The 25,651-nt window shown below is 46.9% G+C and overlaps 1 protein-coding gene across 1 annotated transcript in view; it reads left to right on the top strand.

The window, feature by feature from the left end:
• Window positions 1-25,651, top strand: part of LOC144767730 (uncharacterized) — a 221,981-nt gene that overhangs the window by 158,248 nt on the left and 38,082 nt on the right. The window contains exons 5-6 of the mRNA XM_078651115.1: window positions 3,040-3,159; window positions 13,286-13,435. Of these exons, the coding sequence (XP_078507241.1) occupies window positions 3,040-3,159; window positions 13,286-13,435 (270 nt within the window). The remainder of the gene's footprint in view (window positions 1-3,039; window positions 3,160-13,285; window positions 13,436-25,651) is intronic.

Here is a 25,651-nt window from a genome sequence, read left to right as displayed (position 1 = left end):
AAGCAGGCTAGGAGTGCAGTGGAGCGTTTGCCCTTCTTTATCTTATCTCACATTCTGCCCTCACCTGGTCTTGTTGCACTATTGTGTCTCTCACATACCCCAGCCTTCCAAGGGAAAGTTTCACCCTTAACCACCCCGTGAAACAAAATATAAAGAAGACAGTGAAGAAAATGAAAGACCAGATGGGATTGTACACAGGTTGTACCTTTAAATCATGGACCTACTGACAAAGAGTCCTGAGAGGTTATAAATCCTTTTTAATATATGACTCAAACAATGGGATACTTGATTAAAACCTTTTGTCAAAGTCCATTTTATATCTAATTATTATTGTTATTGTTATTATTATTAGTAGTATTATTTTTATTACTAGCAGCCCGTCCCGACATTGTCCGGGTATGAAATAGAATGTGTGTAATGTGTGTATTCAGATACGGTCATTCACGTTTTCCCAGGCCCAGCTGCAGCCCTGGTTGATGTTAGCAGGCGCGTGTCTCCCGCTTCAGTCCCAGCTGCAGCCCTGGTTCATGTTAGCAGGCGCATGTAATTAGTGTAGTGATACGCCGCCTGAGCCCGGCTACAGCCCTAGCTGATGTTAGCAGGCGCGTGTAATTTGTTTTAATGTGATAGTTCAGTAACAGCGTGCATGAGAGGCTGCAGTAATTGTCCCCGCAGACGCTTGAGGGTCAGCAGCGACCGTCTAACAATTAGAATTATGTGAGTCTTGAATGATTGTTTCCCGCTGTTCTTATTTTTTTATGAGCCACACCGACGCTCTTCGGCCCGAGTGCTTTTTAGGCACACCCAGGCCAAGCCACACACTGCGTTCGGCCCTTTCAGATGCACCCAGGCCAACCCCAGTATGTGTGAGACAACGTGCAGTCCCCCAAGGGAGTCTTGCGAATGGTTATTTACCACGCTTCGAGGTGAACGCCTTTGTGACGCCCCCAGTACACGGCCACAGCAGATGATCTGATTAATGTACGACCCAGATGGCATGAAGTACGGAACGAAGCACACGCCCCCAGCGTGCCCCTTGATGCAGCGCAATTGCGTAATTGGCGCTTCACATGGCATGAAGGGCAGACACACGCACACAGCGCGGACACACGCCCACAGCGTTTGTCACGCTCCCAGCGTGCCCATCGATGCGGCGCAATTACGACTCACATGGCATGAAGGGAGGAACGTACCACACGTCCCCAGCATTTGTCATGCCCCCAGCACACGCCCACAGCAGAACGCAGACATGCCCACAAGGGACTACTTTGCTGGCACGGTTCTTTTACCTATTAAATGTATATGATGTCCTTCTGCTGCAACTGCCCTTTCTAACACTGTATTGGGTGTTGTGATTGGTGCTGTGGTTACTGAGATTACCCGCCTCAAAGGTTTGGGCTCTCTCTTTATAATATTAGTATGGATGGATATATCCATACTTTTATTTTAAAGAGAGAGCTGAAACATTTGAGGCAGGCAAGCTCAAAAGTACAGCACCAATCACAACACCCAATACAGCATTGTAAAGGGGAGTTGCAGCAGATGGACATAGGCTATACAACAGCCCAACATATACTTTGTAAGGGGAAAAAACAATGTGGGGCAAAGTAGGAGTGGCACCAGCTCAGAGGTGGGCGCGTGAAAAGCAATTATACAGAGTGCGAATAGCGTTTTGGGCATTTCGTTTAGCGTTGTGGGCGTGTGCGGTCTGATTCTCACACCTGCAGCATCGGCGTCAGGATAGCGTTCTATCACGTCGGGGCGTCGACGGGAGCGGACACTGACGCGGTGTGAGGCGTGTAAGTGCCCCGCGTGTTTGTGTGCATCTAGCGTCGGCGGGAGCAGACACTGACGCGGTGTGTGGCATGTAAGTGTCCGGACAACGTAGGGATGGGCTGCTAGTACATATATATATATATATATATATATATATATATATATATTGATACCCCTCGGTTCCTTTTCGCCAGAATTTGCAGCGCTCTCTCGCCGGTTCGAAAATCCCCGTGGCAGAACCACGGCACATTTAAATCCACAACCAATTCCCCCAGCTGGGAGAAAAATGGGATGAACTCGCGTTTGTCTTCACTTATGTGTTTTTTATTTAATCCTCACAGCATGGAGTTTCTCAAGCAGGCAGGCACAAATCTACGCGTTTTGGGATAGCATATCCCTTGTTCACGATCAATTTGGCTCCAGGCTCTCAGTCTCAATATAGTGAGTCACATTATTACATAATTTCCTTTTTGATGTTATTTTGGCCCTCGGCCTTCTGGATGATGTAGTTATTTGCAATATTTTTTTTACATTTTTTTATCCGTCTGCATAGCCTATGTCCTTCTGCTGCAACTGCCCTTTCCAACGCTGTATTGGGTGTTGTGATTGGTGCTGTGGTTACTGAGATTACCCGCCTCAAAGGTTTGGGCTCTCTCTTTATAATATTAAGTATGGATTAGTATGGATTGATACCCCTCGGTTCCTTTTCGCCAGAATTTGCAGCCCTCTCTAGCCGGTTCGTAAATCCCCGCGGCAGAACCACGCCGCATTTAAATCCACAACCAATTCCCCCAGCTGGGAGAAAAACGGGACAAACTCGCGTTTGTCTTCACTTATGTGGTTTTTTATTTAATCCTCACAGCATGGAGTTTCTCAAGCAGGCAGGCACAAATCTACGCGTTTCGGGATAGTATATCCCTTGTTCACGATCAATTTGGCTCCAGGCTCTCAGTCTCAATATAGTGAGTCACATTATTACATAATTTCCTGTTTGATGTTATTTTGGCCCTCGGCCTTCTGGATGATGTAGTTTTTTGCAATTTTTTAATACATTTTTTTATCCGTCTGCATAGCCTATGTCCTTCTGCTGCAACTGCCCTTTCCAACGCTGTATTGGGTGTTATGATTGGTGCTGTGGTTACTGAGATTACCCGCCTCAAAGGTTTGGGCTCTCTCTTCATAATATTAGTATGGATTACTGTTAATATTATTCATATTGTTATGATTATTATTGTATGATGTTATTATTGTTATATTTTTTAGGAAATGGTATTAAGTGTGAAGTCTGCGTGAACCTAGAAAGTAAGGACTGCTCCGGGGTGCTGACAACATGCGACAAGACTGTGAAAGGCTGTCATACTGCAATTCTTGAGTACAACCTTGGTAGGTGCTAGATAATTAATGGGATCATCATGCCATCATGTCTATGCTCAGTTCTTAAATAAAACTCATTAGCAGGATTGTTCTTTGAGAGCAAAGTTCATTCAGCTGAATGACACACACCGTGCTGATGCTCTTGCAATGTCTCTCACCTGCTCTCTACGAACAGATAGATACACCCTTTCCCAGCAGTGACAAATTACCCAACAGCTTGGTTTTAAAGCAACGAACTTAGTTGTGCATTCATTAAATACATAACAACTCCATCCTGGTACAATCAATACCATCAGGAAAACAGCATATTCTTCCCACTGCAGGAGCAACCTTATAGAACACTGCCAAGAAAAGAATCATATCTCACTCCCTTGCCTGTTCATGCTGTCAGCAGATGGGCTGCGCAAAATACCATTTTAGTCATTGGTCAGGATGAAGCCTATGCATGTGTGATGAATACAAGATGGAGTGTTTAGTGTCAGAAATGTTGCCTACGTGCTTACATTTAGTTAGCTCTTGTGTGAATGACAAGGTGACTAATCAGAGGTAAACAGGCAATATGCAGGAATGTGGAGTTTATACTACAGATCAGGGAAGCTGAAATATTTGTAGGGCTGGGGATGAGTCAGTCCCATATCAGCCTGCCTTATTGGTAAGCTTTAGGTGGGGATCACTCAACTGCACCACATCAATACTAAACCCAGCGCCTCAAAGGCACAGGCCTGTGTTGAAATTATATGTTTCTACCGATTGCATAATGTGCAGCAGTCTGTGAGGATAGTTGTGTTTCATCTAGAATGCCTAGCTGTTCTCAGCTGCAAGTTAAATATTACTATTATTTAACAATGTATTTGCAATCAGGTTCTTCTCTTCAACCTTACACTTGTGACATCTATTGATTTCAAATTAATGGCTCACCATTTTTCATTGTTGCCATGTCGCCAAACTCTGGGTAAATAATGTATCTAGTGTAATGTAAACAATACTCTAGATTAAAATATTACCACATACGTGGCAATATGCAACTTTTTGAATCTCAAAAAATTGCATAGGAATTCTCCTCATAATTTTGCAGCCATTTTGGTTTTCAGGCAAATTCCTGGCCCAGTCACACTTTTTCCAGACTTCTAAATAAGTAGTCTCTTACGACTGGTAGAAGACTTTCTCAGCATCTAGTGAGAGTGCCACACCGATCCCTGGGTCGTCCGCCTTGTGTCACAAACAACTGGAAAGAGTACATTAAGAGATGCATTAAGTACACACCAGGTACAAAACCTATGCATGATTCATGGACAACGCACTGGTTATGCCTGTTTACCAGAGTCTTGTCTAATGATTTAGCATTCATTTTGATAAGCGGAGTTGGATGGAAATTGGTGGTGAGCATGGGATCTTTCCCAGGGTTGGGACGAAGAGAAATAAAGGCTTTGTTGAATTCTGCTAAGATTCAAGTAAACCAGTATTGTACATATCTTAAAAAAATGTGTACAGTAGTTTAGTGAGTTGAGCATTAGTTGTTTTATTGAATTTGGGGTGTCATCTTTTGCAGAGGCTTTACCAAAAAGCATATCATTGATGCCTTCCAAATTTCCTCAACAATAATTTTGCTTGCTCAATAATAGTTAAGCATTACTTCGGTACTTGGTAGCCTGGGTTTGGGTAGGAAAGGCTCTTCAGTTGCAGGAGCCTCCTCAGGTCAGAATTAGAGACAACGATTTTTGAAATGTCAGCATACACTGAGATGAGTGTTGCTATCATCATCAGTGAATTGTGGACTAATCTTCAGTTTTTTTTTCAAGAGACCTGCTTTACGTCTTGCTCTTCACACAACCACTTAAGTTAGAATAGGGTGTATTCGCCTCTGGATGTGAAAAGTATTTTGAGACCGGCTACTTCTCGAAGGCTTGTAGTAGGTAACAGGTCTACTGTTATAGGTTCATGTCAAATTCCTGATTTCTCATTCTCGGGAAGGTCTATTCAGATTTGCATTTTAGTTTAGCTAAAACTGAGCCTCATTATGAGGTCCTCTCAGGAGGCCTTTCTAGTCATCCAGAGGTTATGCATTAAAGACAGATAACCCTAATTCAGTTAAACAGCGCACAGTTTGAAGGAAGACACAGAAGGATTAGAGCTGAGGTACTGGGTTTTTCAGAACCGGTACCGAACCGGTAACCCAGTGGTGTCAGGGAACAAACCCAAAGACCTCGAGTACTTTCCTGATTTAGACCACAGAAACTCAGAGTCTTCTAGATGAAGTCAAGGATCGATTTTATTGGCTGCAATCAAGGTAACAAGCGTCCTAGAAGTACAACAACACGGGATGTATATTCTCAGGAGACTGCTCAATCTTACAAAGCCAGGCTTTTCTTTTTATACAAAATATTAAGCTTCAGGCGAACATTCTTGGATTTACAGAATACCATTCACATATTTTCATTACAAAGGAAAAGCAGAGTCATGATGACAAGCCCATATTTCAGTTCGTCCAGCCCACAACAAATTACCCGGCAAGGCCCAGCATTTCCATCAGATACCGGTGGACCCCCAATAAAAACGGGCACCTCCCCATCATAAAGCAAGTGAGAGTAAAAGAGCACGGACAGGTGTGAGCAAGATTCGGCAGGGTGTGTGTGCGATTACAAGGGTTTATGGCCTGGTGTGCCTTGATGCTATCTTGTTCGGCCACTGGGAGAGGAACTGACCAAACAGGTTTGGCCTGGGGCAATGGTTTCAGCTTGCCCAGGTCACAGGAAAGTCAATTAAGGTGTACGTGTCCTTTGGAATCGAATTTGGCTTAATTCGCCTGCCTACGTGAGGGCAACTCACAAAATGGCTGCCGTACACAAAATGGAAGCCAAGGGTTCAGAACGAAAATGACGATTTCGAGGTGAAATCGTCTCTCGAATATGACGGAAATGCTTGTACATAGTGTACTAGTCATTCTCGGTCTTTTGATATAAAAATCGTCATGCTACGTCGAAGTTTTATTCACGAGTCCAGAATTTTCAGAACTACAGAGCTTACGAAAAAGCATACTAGTCAAAGGTAGGCCTGGGCATAGTTAGCCTAATTTTGCTATGCTAAACTCAGCGAAGTTACAAAACAACTCCCTGAAGAGCCGCGAGTGGTGGAGTGCAGCGCGAACTGCAGTTTGTACTGGTAGTTCTGCCGCTCGGGTAGAAATTCTACCCAAGCGGCTGCCTGCTCTTGCAAACTTACTGTTCGCGATCGCAAACATACCGTTCGCGATCGCAAGCAGGGAAAAACTCTGCTGCACATTGCAAAGCGGAGTTTTCTGCACTCCGCGAGCTCCACGGAGTGCGGAGTGCGGATTGCAGAAAACTCTAGAAACTCCACAAACAGAGTGAAGTTCACCACCCAGGCCTAGTCAAAGGAATAACAGATCAGAATTGGGGCAGATTGGGAGGAGTAGATGTAAGCAGCTTTTTGGAAAAGGGGTTATCCAATCTCTACTAAGGTAAAATGGGATGAAAGATTGTAACAAGGTTGACCAGCTGATGGTAGTCTTGAGAAGTATAGTGCAGCTGACCATCAATGTGTTGGAGTGTCACAATCCAGGATGAACAGGGTTATGCAGAAATTCAATGAACAGAGATGTACTATTGCATACACAATGTATGCATATAGCTGCCAGTACAGTGGTCATCAATATAGTTTTACATGTGGAAAGCATGTTCCATCAACGAATTTCTGCAACCATCAGCAAGTATCATTGAATGGTCTGAAGGTGTAGAGTGTAGATATCTGCTGCACAATACATGGTGCTCCAAAAACAGATAATCTCTCTCAAAAAACGTAGTTCAAATTAGAATCCAAATTAATTAATCAATGAAATAAAGCAATGTGCATTAAAACAATTAAGTAATCACAGCCCGATTAATAATAATCAAATTAACAATAACAAATTCAATTACAGCAGCAGAATGGCACAACACCTTCAAAATTAGCACATATTTTATAAAGTTGATGGCAAAGAAAGAAGATAATCTCATAGCATGTTTTAAGTAGTAAGGTACCGGAAAAAATGTTACTTATTCATTAAACCAATATAGCTGCTAACTCAAGACATCTGTTAGAAAACAATATTCACTGGACAGAAACATGGGAAATGCAACTTAGTACAATGCACTGTGAAACTGATTTTTTAGGTCATGATCTTGTAATCATCAGTTGTTACTTCAGGTACAGAGGAAAACTGTGGCTGGAGCTGAATTTCATTGATTTTCTGAAAACTAAATGAAAACAAATGTTCCTGCACAAAATTTAAACATGCACTTTTCAAAATGTGGCCTTGTAGTGGATATGAAAACTGAACTAACCTATGTAGTATAACACGATTTTTCTTATTAAAACTATTTTTTCACAACAGTGACATTCCAACATTACCGTACATGGATGATGTATTGTCATCTTTTGAACCCATTTCCAATGAGAGCAAGAAGAATGGATCCTGGGGCAGTATTTTGGATCTATTTTGTCTACTTTCCCCAGTGCTCTGGACATAAATCTAGAGAACAAAGCACTTGTTTTCTTTTGCCAATCATTTGTGCCTGTATTTGTTTTCTAATCTCTCTCCCGTGTTAAGCTTGTTTTTTCAATCATTTGTGCTTGTCTGCATTTCTTAGTCTTTTTTCCCCGTGTTAAGCTTGTTTTTTCAATCATTTGTGCTTGTCTGCATTTCTTAGCCTTTTTCCCCGTGTTAAGCTTGTTTTTTCAATCATTTGTGCTTGTCTACATTTCTTAGTCTTCTTCCCGTGTTAGCGCGATTTGTTTCCCATCTGTAATCACTGCCCGCTCTGTTTCCCGCCTCCCTCGCCGCCCCCGCTTCCCGCCACTACCGCCGACCCCGCCCCTTTTTTCCTTCTGTTCCCTCCCCGCTCCCGCCTCCCAGCTGCTCCGCCCACCCGCGCACTTGGCCTTATATGGCGACCGTGCGACACAGGTGAGTGTGACCCACTTGTGGGACACCCCCGCGCCGCACGGCCACCAGCTGCTGCGTGTGCCCCCTCGCTGTGCCTAGCTGCCTCGCTGCCGACTGACCCTGCTGCCGTCCGTTTTGTTTTCTTTTGCCAATCATTTGTGCCTGTATTTGTTTTCTAATCTCTCTCCCGTGTTAAGCTTGTTTTTTCAATCATTTGTGCTTGTCTGCATTTCTTAGTCTTTTTTCCCCGTGTTAAGCTTGTTTTTTCAATCATTTGTGCTTGTCTGCATTTCTTAGCCTTTTTCCCCGTGTTAAGCTTGTTTTTTCAATCATTTGTGCTTGTCTACATTTCTTAGTCTTCTTCCCGTGTTAGCGCGATTTGTTTCCCATCTGTAATCACTGCCCGCTCTGTTTCCCGCCTCCCTCGCCGCCCCCGCTTCCCGCCACTACCGCCGACCCCGCCCCTTTTTTCCTTCTGTTCCCTCCCCGCTCCCGCCTCCCAGCTGCTCCGCCCACCCGCGCACTTGGCCTTATATGGCGACCGTGCGACACAGGTGAGTGTGACCCACTTGTGGGACACCCCCGCGCCGCACGGCCACCAGCTGCTGCGTGTGCCCCCTCGCTGTGCCTAGCTGCCTCGCTGCCGACTGACCCTGCTGCCGTCCGTTTTGTTTTCTTTTGCCAATCATTTGTGCCTGTATTTGTTTTCTAATCTCTCTCCCGTGTTAAGCTTGTTTTTTCAATCATTTGTGCTTGTCTGCATTTCTTAGTCTTTTTTCCCCGTGTTAAGCTTGTTTTTTCAATCATTTGTGCTTGTCTGCATTTCTTAGCCTTTTTCCCCGTGTTAAGCTTGTTTTTTCAATCATTTGTGCTTGTCTGCATTTCTTAGTCTTTTTTCCCCGTGTTAAGCTTGTTTTTTCAATCATTTGTGCTTGTCTGCATTTCTTAGCCTTTTTCCCCGTGTTAAGCTTGTTTTTTCAATCATTTGTGCTTGTCTACATTTCTTAGTCTTCTTCCCGTGTTAGCGCGATTTGTTTCCCATCTGTAATTACTGCCCGCTCTGTTTCCCGCCTCCCTCGCCGCCCCCACTTCCCGCCACTACCGCCGACCCCGCCCCTTTTTTCCTTCTGTTCCCTCCCCGCTCCCGCCTCCCAGCTGCTCCGCCCACCCGCGCACTTCGCCTTATATGGCGACCGTGCGAACGCGCGCCGATTGTGCGCCGAAGGCGCGCCAAAGGTAAGCCCGTCTGCGCCCGTCCGCGACCGGATCGCGACCAGCGCCAGGACCCCTGGCCCCCACCGACGGAGGCCGACCCGACGATTCTACAACGCGGCCGACCTCATCGCTCTCAACACCGGCCGCATCCCAGGATGTCATCAAGCCGCCCTGAAGCACACCCACGGACCCTTCAGCTGCCACGCCTGCAAGTTCACCTGCATCCGGACTCACCCTGCACCAGCACTCACCAAGCCGAGCACCAGCAGCAGCCACCTCAAGTGCATCCTGCTCAACACCCGCTCCGTCCACAGACACGCCGTAGAACTCTGGAACCTCCTCGACACCACCGCCCCGGACGTTGCCTTCCTCACCGAGACCTGGATGAACGCCTCCTCGGCTCCCGACATCGCCATCGCCATCCCGGAGGGCTACAAGATCATCCGGAGGGACCGCACCGCCAACCAGACGGGAGGAGGCATCGCCATCATCCACAGAGACACCATCCGCATTGCGACCAACACCGACGACACCCTAACCACCGCTGAACACCTGCACTTCCAGATCCACACCAACCCGAAGACCACCCTCAGAGGCACCCTGATCTACCGACCCCCGGGGCCACGCACACGATTCAGCGAGGACATCGCCAACTTCGTCAGCCCGCATGCCCTCCCCTCCGCCGACTACATCCTCCTGGGGGACCTCAACTTCCACCTAGAGAACAACAACGACCGCAACACCACCAGCCTGATCGACAACCTCGCCAACCTCGGACTCAAGCAACTGGTGACCACCCCCACCCACCTCGCCGGACACACACTCGACGCCGTCTTCTCATCCAGCAACGACGTCACCTTCAGCCACGCAACAGGACTCCACTGGACGGACCACAGCTGCGTCCACTTCACCTTCAAAAGATCGGCGACCCACCACCACCAGCAACAGGTTGCCCGAAGAAGCTGGAACAAGATCACAGCCGACCAGCTCACCGCCTCCCTGAGCCAGCACCCTCCCGCCAGCTCAGCGAACCCCAGCCAGGCCGCCGACAACCTCACGAAGTGGATCAGCAACTGCGCGGACGAACTCGCCCCACTGAGAACCCCACCCAGCAGACCCTGCAGCAGAAAAACACCATGGTTCACCGACGAACTAAAGAGCTCCAAGAAGAACTGCCGAGCCCTCGAGAAAGCCTGGAGAAGGGAGCCAACCACGGACAACATGACCACCCTCAAGCTCGCCACCCGTAAACACCACCAACTGATCCGCACCACCAAGAAAAATACATACAAGGATCGGCTGGACAACAACGCACACAACTGCAAGGAACTCTTCAACATCGTGAAAGAGCTCTCCAACCCCAACGCCGGAAGCAATGACATCACCCCGTCACAAGACCTCTGCAACTCCCTCGCCTCCTTCTTCCACAACAAGATCGCGGACATACACAACAGCTTCAGCAACCAACCAACGCAAACCACAACCGCAACAACGCCACCCACCACCGCCCTCCGCACCTGGACTCCGATCAACACCGAAGACACCATCCGCGCAATGAACTCCATCCACTCCGGATCTCCGACTGACCCCTGCCCTCACCACGTCTTCAACAAGGCCGACGCTGTCATCGCACCCCACCTGCGGGACATCATCAACACTTCCTTCGACACCACCACCTTCCCTGAGAGCTGGAAGCACGCCGAACTCAGCGCTCTTCTCAAGAAACCCACAGCAGACCCCACCGACCTCAAGAACTACCGTCCCATCTCGCTCCTCCCGTTCCCGGCCAAAGTCATCGAGAAGACCGTCAACAAACAGCTGGCAGCCTTCCTTGAGACGAACGGATCCCTCGACCCCTCACAGTCGGGCTTCCGGGCGAACCACAGCACCGAGACCGCCCTCATCGCTGCCACCGATGACATACGAACTCTGATGGACAACGGAGAAACAGCGGCCCTCATCCTCCTAGACCTCTCCGCGGCCTTCGACACTGTCTGCCACCGCACACTAGTACAGCGCCTTGGCAACATCGGAATCCAGGACAAGGCACTGGAATGGATCATCTCCTTCCTCGACGGAAGAACACAGAGAGTCCGCCTACCACCGTACAAGTCAGAGGCCACCGAAGTCATCTGCGGCGTCCCTCAAGGATCCTCACTGAGCCCCACCCTCTTCAACGTCTACATGAGCCCCCTCGCGGCCATCGCACGCCAACACAACCTCAACATAATCTCCTACGCCGACGACACCCAGCTGATCCTCTCCCTGACCAACGACCCCACCACCGCCAGAGCCAACCTGCATGAAGGGATGAGAGAGGTAGCCGAATGGATGACGACCAGCCGCCTGAAACTGAACTCGGACAAGACGGAGGTCCTCATCCTGGGCGCCTCGCCCTCCGCCTGGGACGACTCCTGGTGGCCCTCCGCCCTGGGCACCGCACCCAAACCAACGGACCACGCACGTAACCTGGGCTTCATCCTGGACTCCTCCCTCTCCATGACCAGACAAGTAAACGCCGTCTCCTCGTCTTGCTTCAACATCCTGCGCATGCTACGCAAGATCTTCCGGTGTATCCCCACCGACACGAGGAAGACGGTCACCCAGGCCCTCGTCACCAGCCGACTGGACTACGGCAACGCCCTCTACGCCGGTACCACCGCCAAGCTCCAGAAGAGACTCCAGCGGATTCAGAACGCCTCGGCCAGGCTCATCCTCGACATCCCCCGACGCAACCACATCTCCGGACACCTGAGAGATCTGCATTGGCTCCCGGTCAACAAGAGAATCACCTTCAGTCTCCTCACCCACGCACACAAAGCCCTACACGACCAAGGCCCGAGCTACCTCAACAACCGGATCAACTTCTACACTCCCAAGCGCCTCCTCAGATCAACCAGCCACGCCCTCGCCGCCGTCCCCCGCATCCGAAGAGCGACAACAGGAGGAAGGTCCTTCTCCTACCTGGCCGCCAAGACCTGGAACTCACTCCCGACCGACCTACGCCTGACCCAAGACCACCTCTCCTTCAGGAAGAAGCTCAAGACCTGGCTGTTCGAGCAGTAACGGCACCCCCCCCCCAACCCAGCGCCTTGAGACCCTACGGGTGAGTAGTGCGCTCTACAAATGACCTGATTGATTGATTGATTGATTGATTACATCTAGCTTATATTGCACAATTGGAAGTGCATTTACTCATGATTACTAAATATGTTTTTTCATTTATGTTTAAGTTTATTTATAAGAGTGGTTAGAAATGTTTGTCAAAACTTTTACTAAATGGAGGTTTTTGCTGCTTTTGTTCACCTGTGTTCCCTGTCTGCTATTTATGGCAGCCATCCTATCAGAGATATCCGCCGGTGATCATATGCACCATCTTTGTGAGATGGGGTTGTGCAGTACGTAGTCTAATAGCTATCAGCAGACAATCTCATTATTGGGACATTGTAAAAACATACTAATGTTAATGATGACAACAACAGAGCAGGTTGACAAAGAAAGCCACTTTGAGTCCTAAGTGTACAGTATTACATTTGAGCTGTCTTTCAACTTTTCACAAAGGGGCTCCAATGTGGGATAACCTCATAGTGCAAAGTAGAAAAGAAGGTAGAAGAAAGTAACCAATGTGAATAGAAAGAAAGGTGTCAAGCATTACATAAAATATCTTGCACAAGATTAGGAGTGTTACCAAAACACACAAAAAAACTATACATTTGGGTATTTTGAATGATCAATGACATTTTCGTATGAGCAGAAGTTTGAACAGGACTTTTAACCCTGAACGATTATGTGGCATAATAAAAAGGAAAGTCTCTGCCAGTGACAAATGTGCTATCATGTTTTAGTCTCATCTTGAGGTTTGAGTGTGAATATCAGCACAAGCCTGTTGTGATGGCCATGGAAGGCGATGCCCTGAGGTTGCTTTGGTCAGTCTGAATTGCATACAAATGCTATGTGTGTTCTTCCTTTCATATCCAGAGGGTTCGGACCCAATTTATGGTGTCCTCAAGAATTGCTCAGCTTCGATAATCAAGAACGCTATGTTCAGGAGTGCAGTAAGACAAGGCTTATATCAGCTGAGAGTTGAAGTCTGCCAAAAAGACGGCTGCAACAAAACGCCTCTTCAATGTGAGTCTTTTATCTTTATGATACTCCCTGCTCTAACATTTACATTTTCCTTCTCTCTATTTCCCTTCCCTTTATCTCTGCCATATCTTTTCAACATCTTTTCCTGGCTCCTGGCTAGGTTTGCATGTTGCATGTTACTAATTAGTCGGCCTCAAATTCTCTGTCAGCAAGCTATCTTCCAGCAATCTCTAGTTTCTACTATCTTTGCCATCTTTTAACTCTCTTATGTTCTCTTTTTCTTTTTCAAATTTAAACCAGATCAGTTGAATTCAGTAATGCATGATTGTCTCTTTTAGTGCCAAAGCTTTGCAATTTCATGGCTTTTGCTTTATGGCTTTTAAATAAGGCTTTTGTTATTCGTAGATTATCACTGCAGGTATGCTGCTGCAATTACTACTGGCTTCTGTGAGGTTTCTTTTAAGAAGGAAGTAGATTTTTTTTCCTATGATATTTTTATTGGCATATTATATTATTCTACATTTTAGATGCAGTTAGGATAAGGAACAGAAACAGCAATAAATAAAAAAAAGAGAAAAAACATTGAAACAATTTACATTTTATAACATCCTTTCCTGTCCATGTTTGTAGGTGTTACCTCCACCCGCACGGCGGATAGCATGATCATTGTATTGAGAGTTGTCCAAATTTGAACCATCCAATGCATACATGCTTAAAAGCTTAAGTCACATTATGCCAATAATATTGTACCAACCCCAGTGAAAAAATTGGAGAAAAAATAAAAGAAACAAGAGAACAAAGAAAAGAAGGAACATGTGGATGTGCGCCAAAGACAAGCCCGTCTACGCCCATTCGCACCAGAATGCCGCCAGCCGACAGGGAATGCTGCCCCCCCCCCCCCCCCGCAGCAGGATATTGGGGAAGGCAGACTGACCTACACGAGGGAGATTCTTCTGGCTCATAATCCCCCTTTACACTGCCCTAGAGACACAGAGTGGTGGATAGATAAGGGTAAGAGGTCTGAGACTAAGGGATGTACTAAATGTGAGGGGCTACCAGTTAAACAGCTAGCTCCCTCTTCCAACATGCAGTCTGGGAGACAGAAGAACCACTGGGAGCGCCGGGGGGGAGTAGGGGGACTGGGCAGGATAGCCAGAGACATTGCCTCCGGGGATTATACCTGAATGCCAGGTCCATTCCCAAGCATGCAATGGAGACCTGGGACCTATTAGAGGACCAGACATATGTTTTTTTACAGAAACATGGCTAAATAGTTATGTTACACCTGTCCTAGCAGTGGCCTTTTCAGAGGACTATGCAGTCATTAGACTGGATAGGCCGGGGAAACAAGGAGGAGGATTAGCCATTGCCACGTAACTCCCCTATTACATTAGGACGATTGATAGAATTTCTTTGGCCAGTATGGAGCTCCTTATTTTTAGAGTAGAGTCCAACCTGGTTATAGAATGGACGGGAGCACTGGTATACCATCCACCAGGGAGTAACAATAAGGAGTTTGGCTCCATACTATTAGAGAGTCTGATTCCCCATGTTAGTAATACTAAAAAGTTCCTACTGTTAGCGGACTTTAATCATCATTTAGAGATGCCTGCCAACTCGGACTCAGCTAGCCTAATTGCCATAATGGAATCCCTTGGGCTATCTTTGAGAACTTTCGGCCCTACTCACAGTGCAGGACATACACTGGATGCCATATTTTCCAATATAACAGATTTGTCCACTGGGCCTCCGCAGGTACTTGGTTGGACTGACCATATGGCACTAAGTTTCTCAGTGATGTCCGCCCATTTAGTACCGAAGGAACAAGGCAAGAGTAGCCATCGGAGACCTTGGTCGAGGGTAACCGCCTCCGCATTTGGACTAGCATATGTGGTTACCCCTCTTAACCTGGAAGTAGACCCTAATGTGGCCTGGGAAGAATTGAAGGGAGCAATCCAGGTAGCCTTAGACATCATAGCCCCTCTGAAAAGTGTTAGTACTCAGAAGAGGGCTGTCCCAGCCCCCTGGTATTTGGATACCCTTAGAAAGGAAAAATCTAAGAGTAGAGTTTTGAACAGGAGATGGAGGAAGTCAAAAAGGGAGCAAGATCAATTGTCATACCGGAAGTCACACAGAGACTACCTAAATAGCTTTAAATCAGCAAGAAGGACACATCTGGGAGTATGCATCAGTGAGGCCAAAAATTAATCCAGGGGACTTTATAGGATACTGAAGGAATTTACAAATTCTAAGGTGAACAATGCGGTACTTCCCCCCACACAAGAACTATTAGAGGACTTAGCCAGGCACTTCACTAATAAGATCGACCTGATTTATCAGTCCTTTGAGATGTCTATGGAAGAACAAGGTAACCGCCTACGCTTTTGGACTAGCATATGTGGCCCCCCCTCTTAACCTGGAAGTAGACCCTAATGTGGCCTAGGAAAAATTGAAGGGAGCAATCCAGGTAGCCTTACACATCATAGCCCCTCTGAAAAGAGTTAGTACCCAGAAGAGGGCAGCCCCAGCCCCCTGGTATTTGGATACCCTTAGAAAGGAAAAATCTAAGAGTAGAGTTTTGGACAGGAGATGGAGGAAGTCAAAAAGGGAGCAAGATGAATTGTTATACCGGAAGTCACACAGAGTCTACCTAAATAGCTTTAAATCAGCAAGAAGGACACATCTGGGAGTATGCATCAGTGAGGCCAAAAATTCATCCAGGGAAGTTTATAGAATACTGAAGGAATTTACAGATCCTAAGGTGAACAATGCGGCACCTCCCCCCCACACAAGACCTATGTGAGGACTTAGCCAGGCACTTCACTAATAAGATCGACCTGATTTATCAGTCCTTTGAGATGTCTATGGCAGAACAAGGAGAGGGAGGCACACCTAAAGAACCTCAGTTGGAAGAGGGCCCCCCCATAGGTTGGACTCTTTTGCTGCTATAACCAGTACGCGAGTTGGAGCCCTACTAAGCCGTGTAAAGTCAGGTTCACCATCTGACCCGGTGCCACCAGCAGTTGTCATGTAGATATGCTTTGCCTATATGCTGTGTTAAGTTAGCATGAGCTTATTAGGAGTTTAAACACCATTTTACCTTTCTGCTGCTTCTGCACACGACACATAACTGTTATTGTAGCTTTGAGCCTAGTAGAGTGTTTTGATTCACACACGAATAATATGTTGTTACTCTGATATCAGCTTTGCTTAGTGAGCTGTGTCTGTAAAGTGAGTGCTGAAGCCTTCAAGGATATCTCGACACAGTGGTTGTTGTGAGGTCTGATCTTCGCACCTTCCTAGACATAACATACATGCAGCTACGGCCAAATTCTGGCTTTAGGCGCGTTTTATATTGCTTTGCACAGAGCATACACACACACTTGATGGTGCTTCGCATGCAGAGAGCTGGTGGAAGATGATGTGATCCCTTACCACTAGGATCTGCGGTATGGGCCTGCCCTGCTAAAACCCAAAGAGACCTTCCTAGATATATTATAATATACTAGCTAGGGAGGTTGAGAATTAGGTGTTGTTTAACCCTATTCATTTTAGCATTTTAACATGCTTTCACCTTTTGTATTCTATGGACTAGTAACTATGCTGATTACTTTGTTTCTTATAATACGTTTGCTTGTATTAGCTAAGATACTGCATTTGAGAACACTGCATTAGTAAAGAAACATTTCAAATGTGCATACATCCTCTTTTACTCCATGTTCTGGATTGAACTGATTGTATAACGAAAGAGTGTTCTTGTGTTCCACGTTACCTGAGGTATTCTAAGTCCATGTTCTGGTTTGTCTAAGCATTGGGAGTTTGTAATGACCAATGAGACACTGTAGCTGGTCTGGTAGTGGATTTGGGGTACTAAGTTGAGTTTTGGCACACCCTAACGCACTGAGGTTCCAAGTCCCGGTCAACAAGAGAATCACCTTCCGGCTCCTCACCCACGCGCACAAAGCCCTACACGACCAAGGCCCGAGCTACCTCAACAACCGGATCAACTTCTACACTCCCAAGCGCCTCCTCAGATCAACCAACCACGCCCTCGCCGCCGTCCCCCGCATCCGAAGAGCGACAACAGGAGGAAGATCATTCTCCTACCTGGCCGCCAAGACCTGGAACTCACTTCCAACCAATCTGCGCCTGACCCAAGACCACCTCTCCTTCAGGAAGAAGCTCAAGACCTGGCTGTTCGAGCAGTAGCGGCACCCCCCCCCCTCCCAGCGCCTTGAGACCCTACGGGTGAGTAGTGCGCTCTACAAATGACCTGATTGATTGATTGAAGTCTCTATGAACAGTTCTGTAGGAGAACGGAATCCCTGCGACACAGTAATGGCAATTCTCAGCCCAATTCTAGGGGGCGCACTTTCTAAAATTTACAACATCTCATTGGAAACAGCCACATTTTCAATGGAATGGAAAGAAGCGCGGGTCAAGCCACTTCTAAAGAAGGCGTCAGCGGACCCATCCGAACTGCAGAACTATAGGCCAATATCCCTCCTCCCCTGCTGTGCAAAGGTTTTAGAAATTCTAGTGAACAAACAACTGTCCCAATATTTGGAACAAAACCACCTCCTGGATCCCTCCCAGTCGGGATTTCGTGCATCCCCCAGTACAGAGGCTGCATTGCTTGAAGTTTACAGATACCATCAGGATGACGCTTGACGGAGGGAGTCCAGTGATCCTCGTCCTCCTTGATCTGTCAGCGGCAGTTGACACCATCTCTCATGGACTACTGCTAGACTACTGCTAGACAGATTGAGGGGAATTGCGGTGAGGGGTAAAGCTCTTGAGTGGATTCAGAGCTTTCTTTTAGGACATACACAGAGTATCCAGCTGGGGTCCTTCGTATCACAGACCACAGGGATTGATAGGGGTGTTCCACAGGGCTCAGTATTGAGCCCACGCTGTTCAACGCCTATGTAACACCCCTGGCGGATATCAACAGAGGCCACGGGTTTGAGACCATCTTCTATGCGGATGATATGCAGCTAATCGTCCCCATAGAGGATGATATTACATCAACTCAACGGAAATTCAGAAGTTGTATGTCCAGTATTACCATCTGGATGAGGAGGAATTTCCTGCAACTTAACTCCTCAAAAACCGAAATTCTGCTTTTCCGAAAGGCTGATACAATCTGGTCCCCTGAGTGGTGGCCACCCGAGTTGGGAGAGCCTCCACCGCCCAGGAGGTGGGCAAAGAATCTGGGCATAATGATTGTTGATGAATTGTCCAAGGAAGAACAGGTTAAGATAGTGTCCGGCACGTGCTTCGGCACAATGAGGATGCTTAGGAAAATCTTTCCCTGAATTCCTTTGGCTGCAAGGAAGACCCTAATCCAGTCACTCTTGGTGAGCCGACTGGACTATGGCAACAGGCTGCTGGTGGGTGCCAATGAGGACCTACTAACGCGTCTACAGGTAGTGCAGAACACCTTGCCCACCTTGCCCTAACTAAACCGCCACAAACTCCATCGGCCCCTCTGCTGAACCAATTGCACTGGCTCCCGGTGAGGAAATGATCCATCTTTAAGTTGCTATGTGCGGCTTTCAAATCACTTCAGGGAAAGGGACTTGTGTATCTCAGAAACAAGCTCAGTTGGTATCAGCCAGTACGACCGCTTAGATCGAGTACTGCCAACCTCCTGCGTACTCAGAAAGTACACAGAGCAAGAAGGGGTGGCAGAGCCTTTTGCTATCTGGCAGCTAGATACTGGAACAAACTGCCAGCAAACATCAGGGCCTGCAGCGATCTACCTAGCTTCCAGAAACTTTTGAAAACATGGTTGTTTTAGGCATTCCTGCCCTCTGTGTCTTCTCCCATAGCGCCGAGAGATCCCCTCGGGGATGATATGCATGCGCTTAAGAAATACAAAAATGAATGAATGAATGTAACTGGTGCAAAGGTGTGGTGTAGATGTGTCGGGGTATTGACATCAAATGGGGTTAGAGGCTTTGCTAACACTTTAATGGGTCAGGCGCAGGGGGGACCCCCCCACACACAATTGACAGCTCACTCGCTGCCAGCCGGCCATCCCAAGAGTGATCCCAAGTCCATTCTCTCCCTTCCCAAAGATAACAAGCTTTGGCATAGCCAACAGGTTTCGCCTTTTGGACCTTATGAGTGTTTAGCCATAGGACGGTTGATATTGTTGCACCAAGGATATTGTGCTGCATAACTAAATACTTATAAGGTCCCAAAAGCGAGCCCTATTGGCTATGCCAATGCTTGTTTAAGACATGTCCGGTGTTCTTGTGGCATGTCTGGAGTTTATGAGACATGTTTGTCTTTATAGCGCTATTCTGTAATCAAGGATATTCCAGGAACGTTATAGTAAAGATTTGTCTATGTTTCTGTAAATCTACTTGTAGTTGAGATCTGTGTATATTTAGAAGATTGTTCTGTAGCTTAAGCAATATCCTATAGCACAGAGGGTGAATGCAATTGCTGCCAAAATATGTGTGTTGAACAGAGGCCACAGGTTCAAAGATTCAAAGGTTCAAAGGTTCGAAGATTGCTCTGCGTATTAGGATCTGATTGAAAAACAAAACAAGAAAGAAAGCCCAGCGGCTATATCTGTTGCAGTGATCCCTGAGCAACTGGGTTATTCACTTTGCCCACCATCTCTGACCATTCAAGAGGACAGATTTCTTCAGTTTCATTAATGTCTATTAGGATAATAAAGATATCACTTGACCTTAGTCCCGAAGAGGACCTCACAGAAAATTACATCACATGATACTGGACCCAGATCAGATAAAACAAGCGTGATTTGGGACTTACTGGATTGATCAGAAATAAATCACATTATTTAATGAGTGGCTTTTGAGCGCTCAGGTCAGCTTTACCTCACCAACCCATCAGCAAACACTTGAATGGTGTCCGTCAGTAACTCCAGGTTTGCACTTCAAATTCCATGCGAATTCCGGTTGTTTTTCAGTAATTCTCTTTTTGTTCATGGAGCTGGTTTTGACCTTTCAATGAGTTCAATATACAGCGTCCATAAATCAGTGGGATGACGCAGATGACCGGAGGCTGTAATGTTGCTGCAAAGAGCTGCAGCCTGCTTCCTGGTTTGATTTGGTTGGCATACATGGGAAGAAGCTTTAACTATCACAATTCATCATGTAGCAGGGTTTCAATGTGTGCACATTTGGGTGCGCACCCGGATGCTGTTTGGAAGGTCATGACCTCTTTCCCGCCCTCTGGCTGCATCCACTGTTTTGTGAAAGTGTGATTGTAGCACTACAGAGTGTCTGCCCTTGCACGCAGAAGTACCAGTGTGCTCTCTAGCAAGTGGCAGACTTCTGACGAGAGTCCAGAAGACGCAAAAACACATCACTCTGATCTATTGTTAACATGCTTTGAATGTGAGGGACCAGGGATTCTGAAGGACTGAATGTCAATGGGGTACCACATTTCCACTTCTGAGCTGTAATTTAGCAGATTAGCCATGGCTCAGCACACTTTATAACTCTGAATGCTAAACTGAATCCTATACTAGATCCCTGTAACATGAATCTACCTGATAATCCTGGGGGCACAGCCATCTCCCCTCCCTATGTCAAGAGGGAACGTCTATTTCAATCAACAGCACTTGGCATGCTGGAAATTACAGAACTCGGCACTCCGAGTCTTTCTTGGGCCAGTGCCCATCCAATCCAACCCAGGTGTTTTCATTGCATTCTGGAACTTGTAGTCCCTTCTTTCTCCAAGTACCAGAATACAAAGAAAAACTGTTGTTTCTGAGCTACTAATGTGTGGAGTTGGAAAACCTGGTTGCTCTGGTGCTGTTGGGAGCAAATATGGTGCTGCAATGCGGACCACAGCTTCAAGCTACCAGTCTGAGAAGAACCTCTGGTTACACAACGGGATGTCGCTAGTCTTGCTCAGCCGTTAATGCACATGCCACAGAGATATCTGTGGATTGGAAAGTGAGCAGAATGCTCGTTGGGTGTAGTGTAAGTGCCAGGCTCGGTTCTAGAGGGTAGGCCAAGAGAGCCAGGCCCACCCAAGGAATAGCTTGGCCCACCCTACCCCATTAAGAGTTGAAAAACAAGGGTTTTTCACCCTAATGCTTCACCAGGCATGAAACCCTGTGGCCTGTGCTGGTTGGTTTATTTAACCGCATGCGCGCTAGCAGTTTTCCCGCTGCGCGCTGCGATTTTGAAAATCGTGCGTTACGTGACAAGGTCAGCTCGTCATGCGCATAGCGCAGGTAACGCCCATGACGAGCTGACCTTGTCATGCGCTTCCAAGGGGTTAAATATTAACACCTTTGACATACGTTAGTTTCAGACCTGTGGAGGAGTGTGAAATTCTGGAAAGATTTTAGCTGCTACGACGTTCAAAAATGTAAAGCTGTGAAGCAGCCCTGTGTGGCAGCAGAAAGGCTTTCTGTTGCTGCACATGACCTGGAGCATGCTTCCGCTTTAATGTTCTGCATCTCTGTACGTTAAAGTTGTGACAAGCAATGTCCCCTCCTCATTTAGCAACATCCTTCCCCTTTCCCAAGGAAGCTCTAAGGGTGGTTATTGTGTTAAAAATGTCAGAAGCTGACAGATGCCAACACCTAAAATATCACATTTCTGAAATACTTATTGGTACTCAATCATCTTGATGGCCCACCCAGAGAAAAAATCCTGGAACCGGGCCTGGTAAGTACTGTGGGAATCGATGTGTACTGTGTAGGTCGCACATTTATATTATGAAAAGTAGTCCAGTCGACCAATTTTCCCGTCTCTTTGGCAGGGGGCTGGAAGAGGGACTCTGCCAGGCTGTCTGGGGTCCTTCTCCAGGTTGCTTCTGATTTCCTTGAGACGTCCCTTAACTCTGTGATCTGCCTCTTCCACAGCGTGCTTCTGTCATTAGCCCACTGCTGCCTAGGGCTCTAGTAGAACCGGTTTGCTGCAGCAGAACCCAGGGCACCAGTTGCCTCCCGTTCTCAACAGTTACATGGATGTGACAGTCATACAGAGCCAGCCTATTTTTCCAAATAAGTGCATTGCTTTTCCGTGCCTCACAGCACTGGAAACTTCTACAGTGACCTTCTTGGACCCAAAACCAGCGAAGGGAGCAGTTTCCTCACGACTTTGCCTCTGCTTCACGTGATGGGTGACATTGTGACTGCCAAGCATTATTGTGGGCAGGTCTATACCCAGGAGACACCAATCCACTGTTGAGACTTATGTCAGATATATGCTTTCATCTCATCCGGAAATGCCCACATTCTTTCACAGTGCTTATCCGGTTATTCTTTATTCATTTCTGGCATTTGACACTGCACACCCCATATTCGAAGGAGAAAAAGGGTGCTTTACGATGAACACTTGTAATGCAGCAAGGCCCTTTCAGACATGAGCTGCTGTGGGTGGTGGGCACAATGCTAGTTTTTTTAGTCTCATCATCAGATTTCGACCCATTGCAGGCGAGTGAGAGAAAGGAAGATTAGGAGAAAGATAGAGTTGAGAAGAACTGTGATAAATGCAGAGATGAAAAAGAAACTGCGAGAGAGAGAAACAGGCAGAATTGTAAGCATGGAAGGAAGTGGCATGTGAGGGACACAATGAGCTCCAGATTCAGTAGTGATAGCTTGCGCCATGGAATAATAACAAGCGCGCACGTGCGCCTTGCACGGAAGCAGGGAGAGCAGAGGGGACTTGTGCAGATTTCGCTTGCGGAAGCGAGCAGGAAACATCTGTTTGTAATTATTAACAGATGATTCCTGCTCGCTCCCACAAGGGAATGGCTAAACGTGCACGCGATGCCCTTGAAGGCAATGCAACGCGTGCACATTTTTGGCTCAAAAGGCGAATCGATGGCTAAAGGTCTCCTTCCTATGCAGCGCATGCGTGCTGCATAGGTGAGACCTAAAAATCCCAACATCCCATATGGCCCTGGCTGAGGGACCAGAAACCTCATTGACTGTTTGCGACTCATGATCTGCCTCTACCTCTTTACTGCCAGAACCCACCAGCTTCTCCCATTCAGCCAGTACTTCCCTCCATTGTCCTGCGATTGTGAGCTTTCTCACTCCTCTGCCTCCTCCCAAGCCAGGGCTCAGCCTTCTGTACCTGCCCATGCGAAAACATCGCTTTTCCAGGCTACAAGTGGTGGTCCCTTCACGGATTTTGACTCCATCTTGATCCTGCATTTTGAGAGTCCCAATGCCACATCAATCAAACTATTCCTAACCTAAGGCTTGGGTGGTCTGGGGAAGAGGCCCAGTTGACATGTCTGGATTGTTAAAGCAAGCTCTCGTCTTTAATCTTAGCCAACACTGCCACCCAATATGGGCGAATCCATTGACAGTCCCAGGTCACATGGTCAAAGTTAGCGCGTGGGCAAGCACATCTAGGGCATTGCCGCTCCTCCTGTAGTGTAGTTCCTATATTCAAAATAGGCTCTGCACATTGGAATAATATATCCTATAGATTTGATGTAGGACTGAGGTCAACTAGGTCTCCATCGAATATACTAAACTTAATTGTGTGTGTGCCAGCTAACTCAGAGGTCACTAGAAACTTTCTCAAATACACAAGAAGGGATTCGTTTCTGACAACCGCATAAACATGACAACTTTGTTTCCCAAGAATAAGAATATATCTCTAAGAGTTACGGAAACATTAGATAAGTATTTTACTCAGTCAATCGTGCATGCTTTGTTTCTACAGAGTTGCAGAGAAATAGTGGGATGGGCGTTTTCAATAAAAAGGGTTTATTGAACAGTCTTCTTTCTCATGCAAGAGAGGTGAACTATTACAATCGTTATGCAGACTGCAAAGTATAATGCGTTCAGTGTACACACTAATATAAAATAATACTGTAAGAGCATTGTATGGTTTCTAAGCCATATAAAAATACATACATAAAAAACATTGACTAAAATACTCAACTGGTGCTCCTAAAATGCGCCTACCCCAATGTACCTAACCTAAGTCTTGTACGCGGGAAGAAGTAAGTATGGTGTAGCATAGGTTTAGTTTTTGCCAATAATCTACTAAAGGTTTCTCTAGGTTCTAATCAGCAATATACCTTGGTTAGAATGAAGGAGGTCTTGTATCTCTGTCTTGGGACTCAATTTGCCAACACCCCTCAAGGGGAGCAGGGGCGGCCGTAGGCATGTGCAAGCAGTGCACCTGCACAGGGCCGCCAAACCCCAGGGGCCACCACGCCAATATATATCCTTAATATAATAATCCTCTGAGGATGGATACATGTTTGCGTGGCGGCCCCTGGTAGGGATTTGGCGGCATCCGGCTCTGTTCCACCTTCCTGAGCTCTGGGGGGCCCGCCCCACCCGGACCCCCTCTTCCGGGGCCCCCTACCTATGCTCCCTGCTCAGGGCCACCATGAGCCTAGAGCCGCCCCTAAGGGGAGCTGGAAACACTGGAGCCGCATTCTCGGCATGAAAAAGGCAGCTTCCTGATCAGTGCGTCAGCTGGAGAGTCAGCTTCCTTCTGCACTTGCTGTAGCGAGCTGCATCGGGAAAGTAGGTCTTCTAACTCCTCCGAAGCACCGTATCTTGCTAGAGCAAGTGAAGGTATATTTATACCTTGAAGGTGTTTAGGAATGCCATAGTTTGACTTAAAGTCGGGCATAGAAACGTCAGGAAAGAACCCCTATGGAATAGTTGTTCTTTGTCAAGTACCAGAGTTCTTGGACAAATCAATATTCAAGCATGGGGATGTCCCTGCCTGCTTAAGCTGGTTTTCCAAGAAGTCGTTGTGACGTTTGGTATGGGTGGAAGTACCCATGCCTGTATTTGGGTAGCATGGGCTATGCCTAAATAAGGGCTTGATTTCCATGCCTATATAAGGGCAATGTGAATTGCACCTATATAAGGGCATGAATCGGGAAAATGCACTCGGTGCTTAAATTGACACACAACACCCACTCCACTTTCTTATGTCTGACATTACTAAGTTCTAAACACATAAAAACATATCTAAACATGATGTGTTAAAACCCACCCAAAATACATAAAAATGCATTGGTACTGGTTGTACCAATGCATTATACCAATTATTATTATTATATAAGTATTATGCAATGTACCAAAATTCCACGGACTCGACATTTCTCGCTCCGGTGCCTACTCGACTCACGGGGTCACACTCTGCGACTCTGGGCAATAGCTTGCTTAATCTCCAATACGGCCTCTCGCGGCGGGATGCCTGGCTTTCACCTTGTGGATACCCTGCCGGGGTATCTCACAGGGGAATACCAGGACGGGTTCCCTAAGCAAGC

Source organism: Lissotriton helveticus, chromosome 7 (genome assembly GCF_964261635.1).
Source record: "Lissotriton helveticus chromosome 7, aLisHel1.1, whole genome shotgun sequence".
NCBI classification, from domain to species: domain Eukaryota; kingdom Metazoa; phylum Chordata; class Amphibia; order Caudata; family Salamandridae; genus Lissotriton; species Lissotriton helveticus.
Note: the sequence above shows the minus strand (reverse complement) of the source record. Positions and strands in the feature narration are given on the sequence as shown.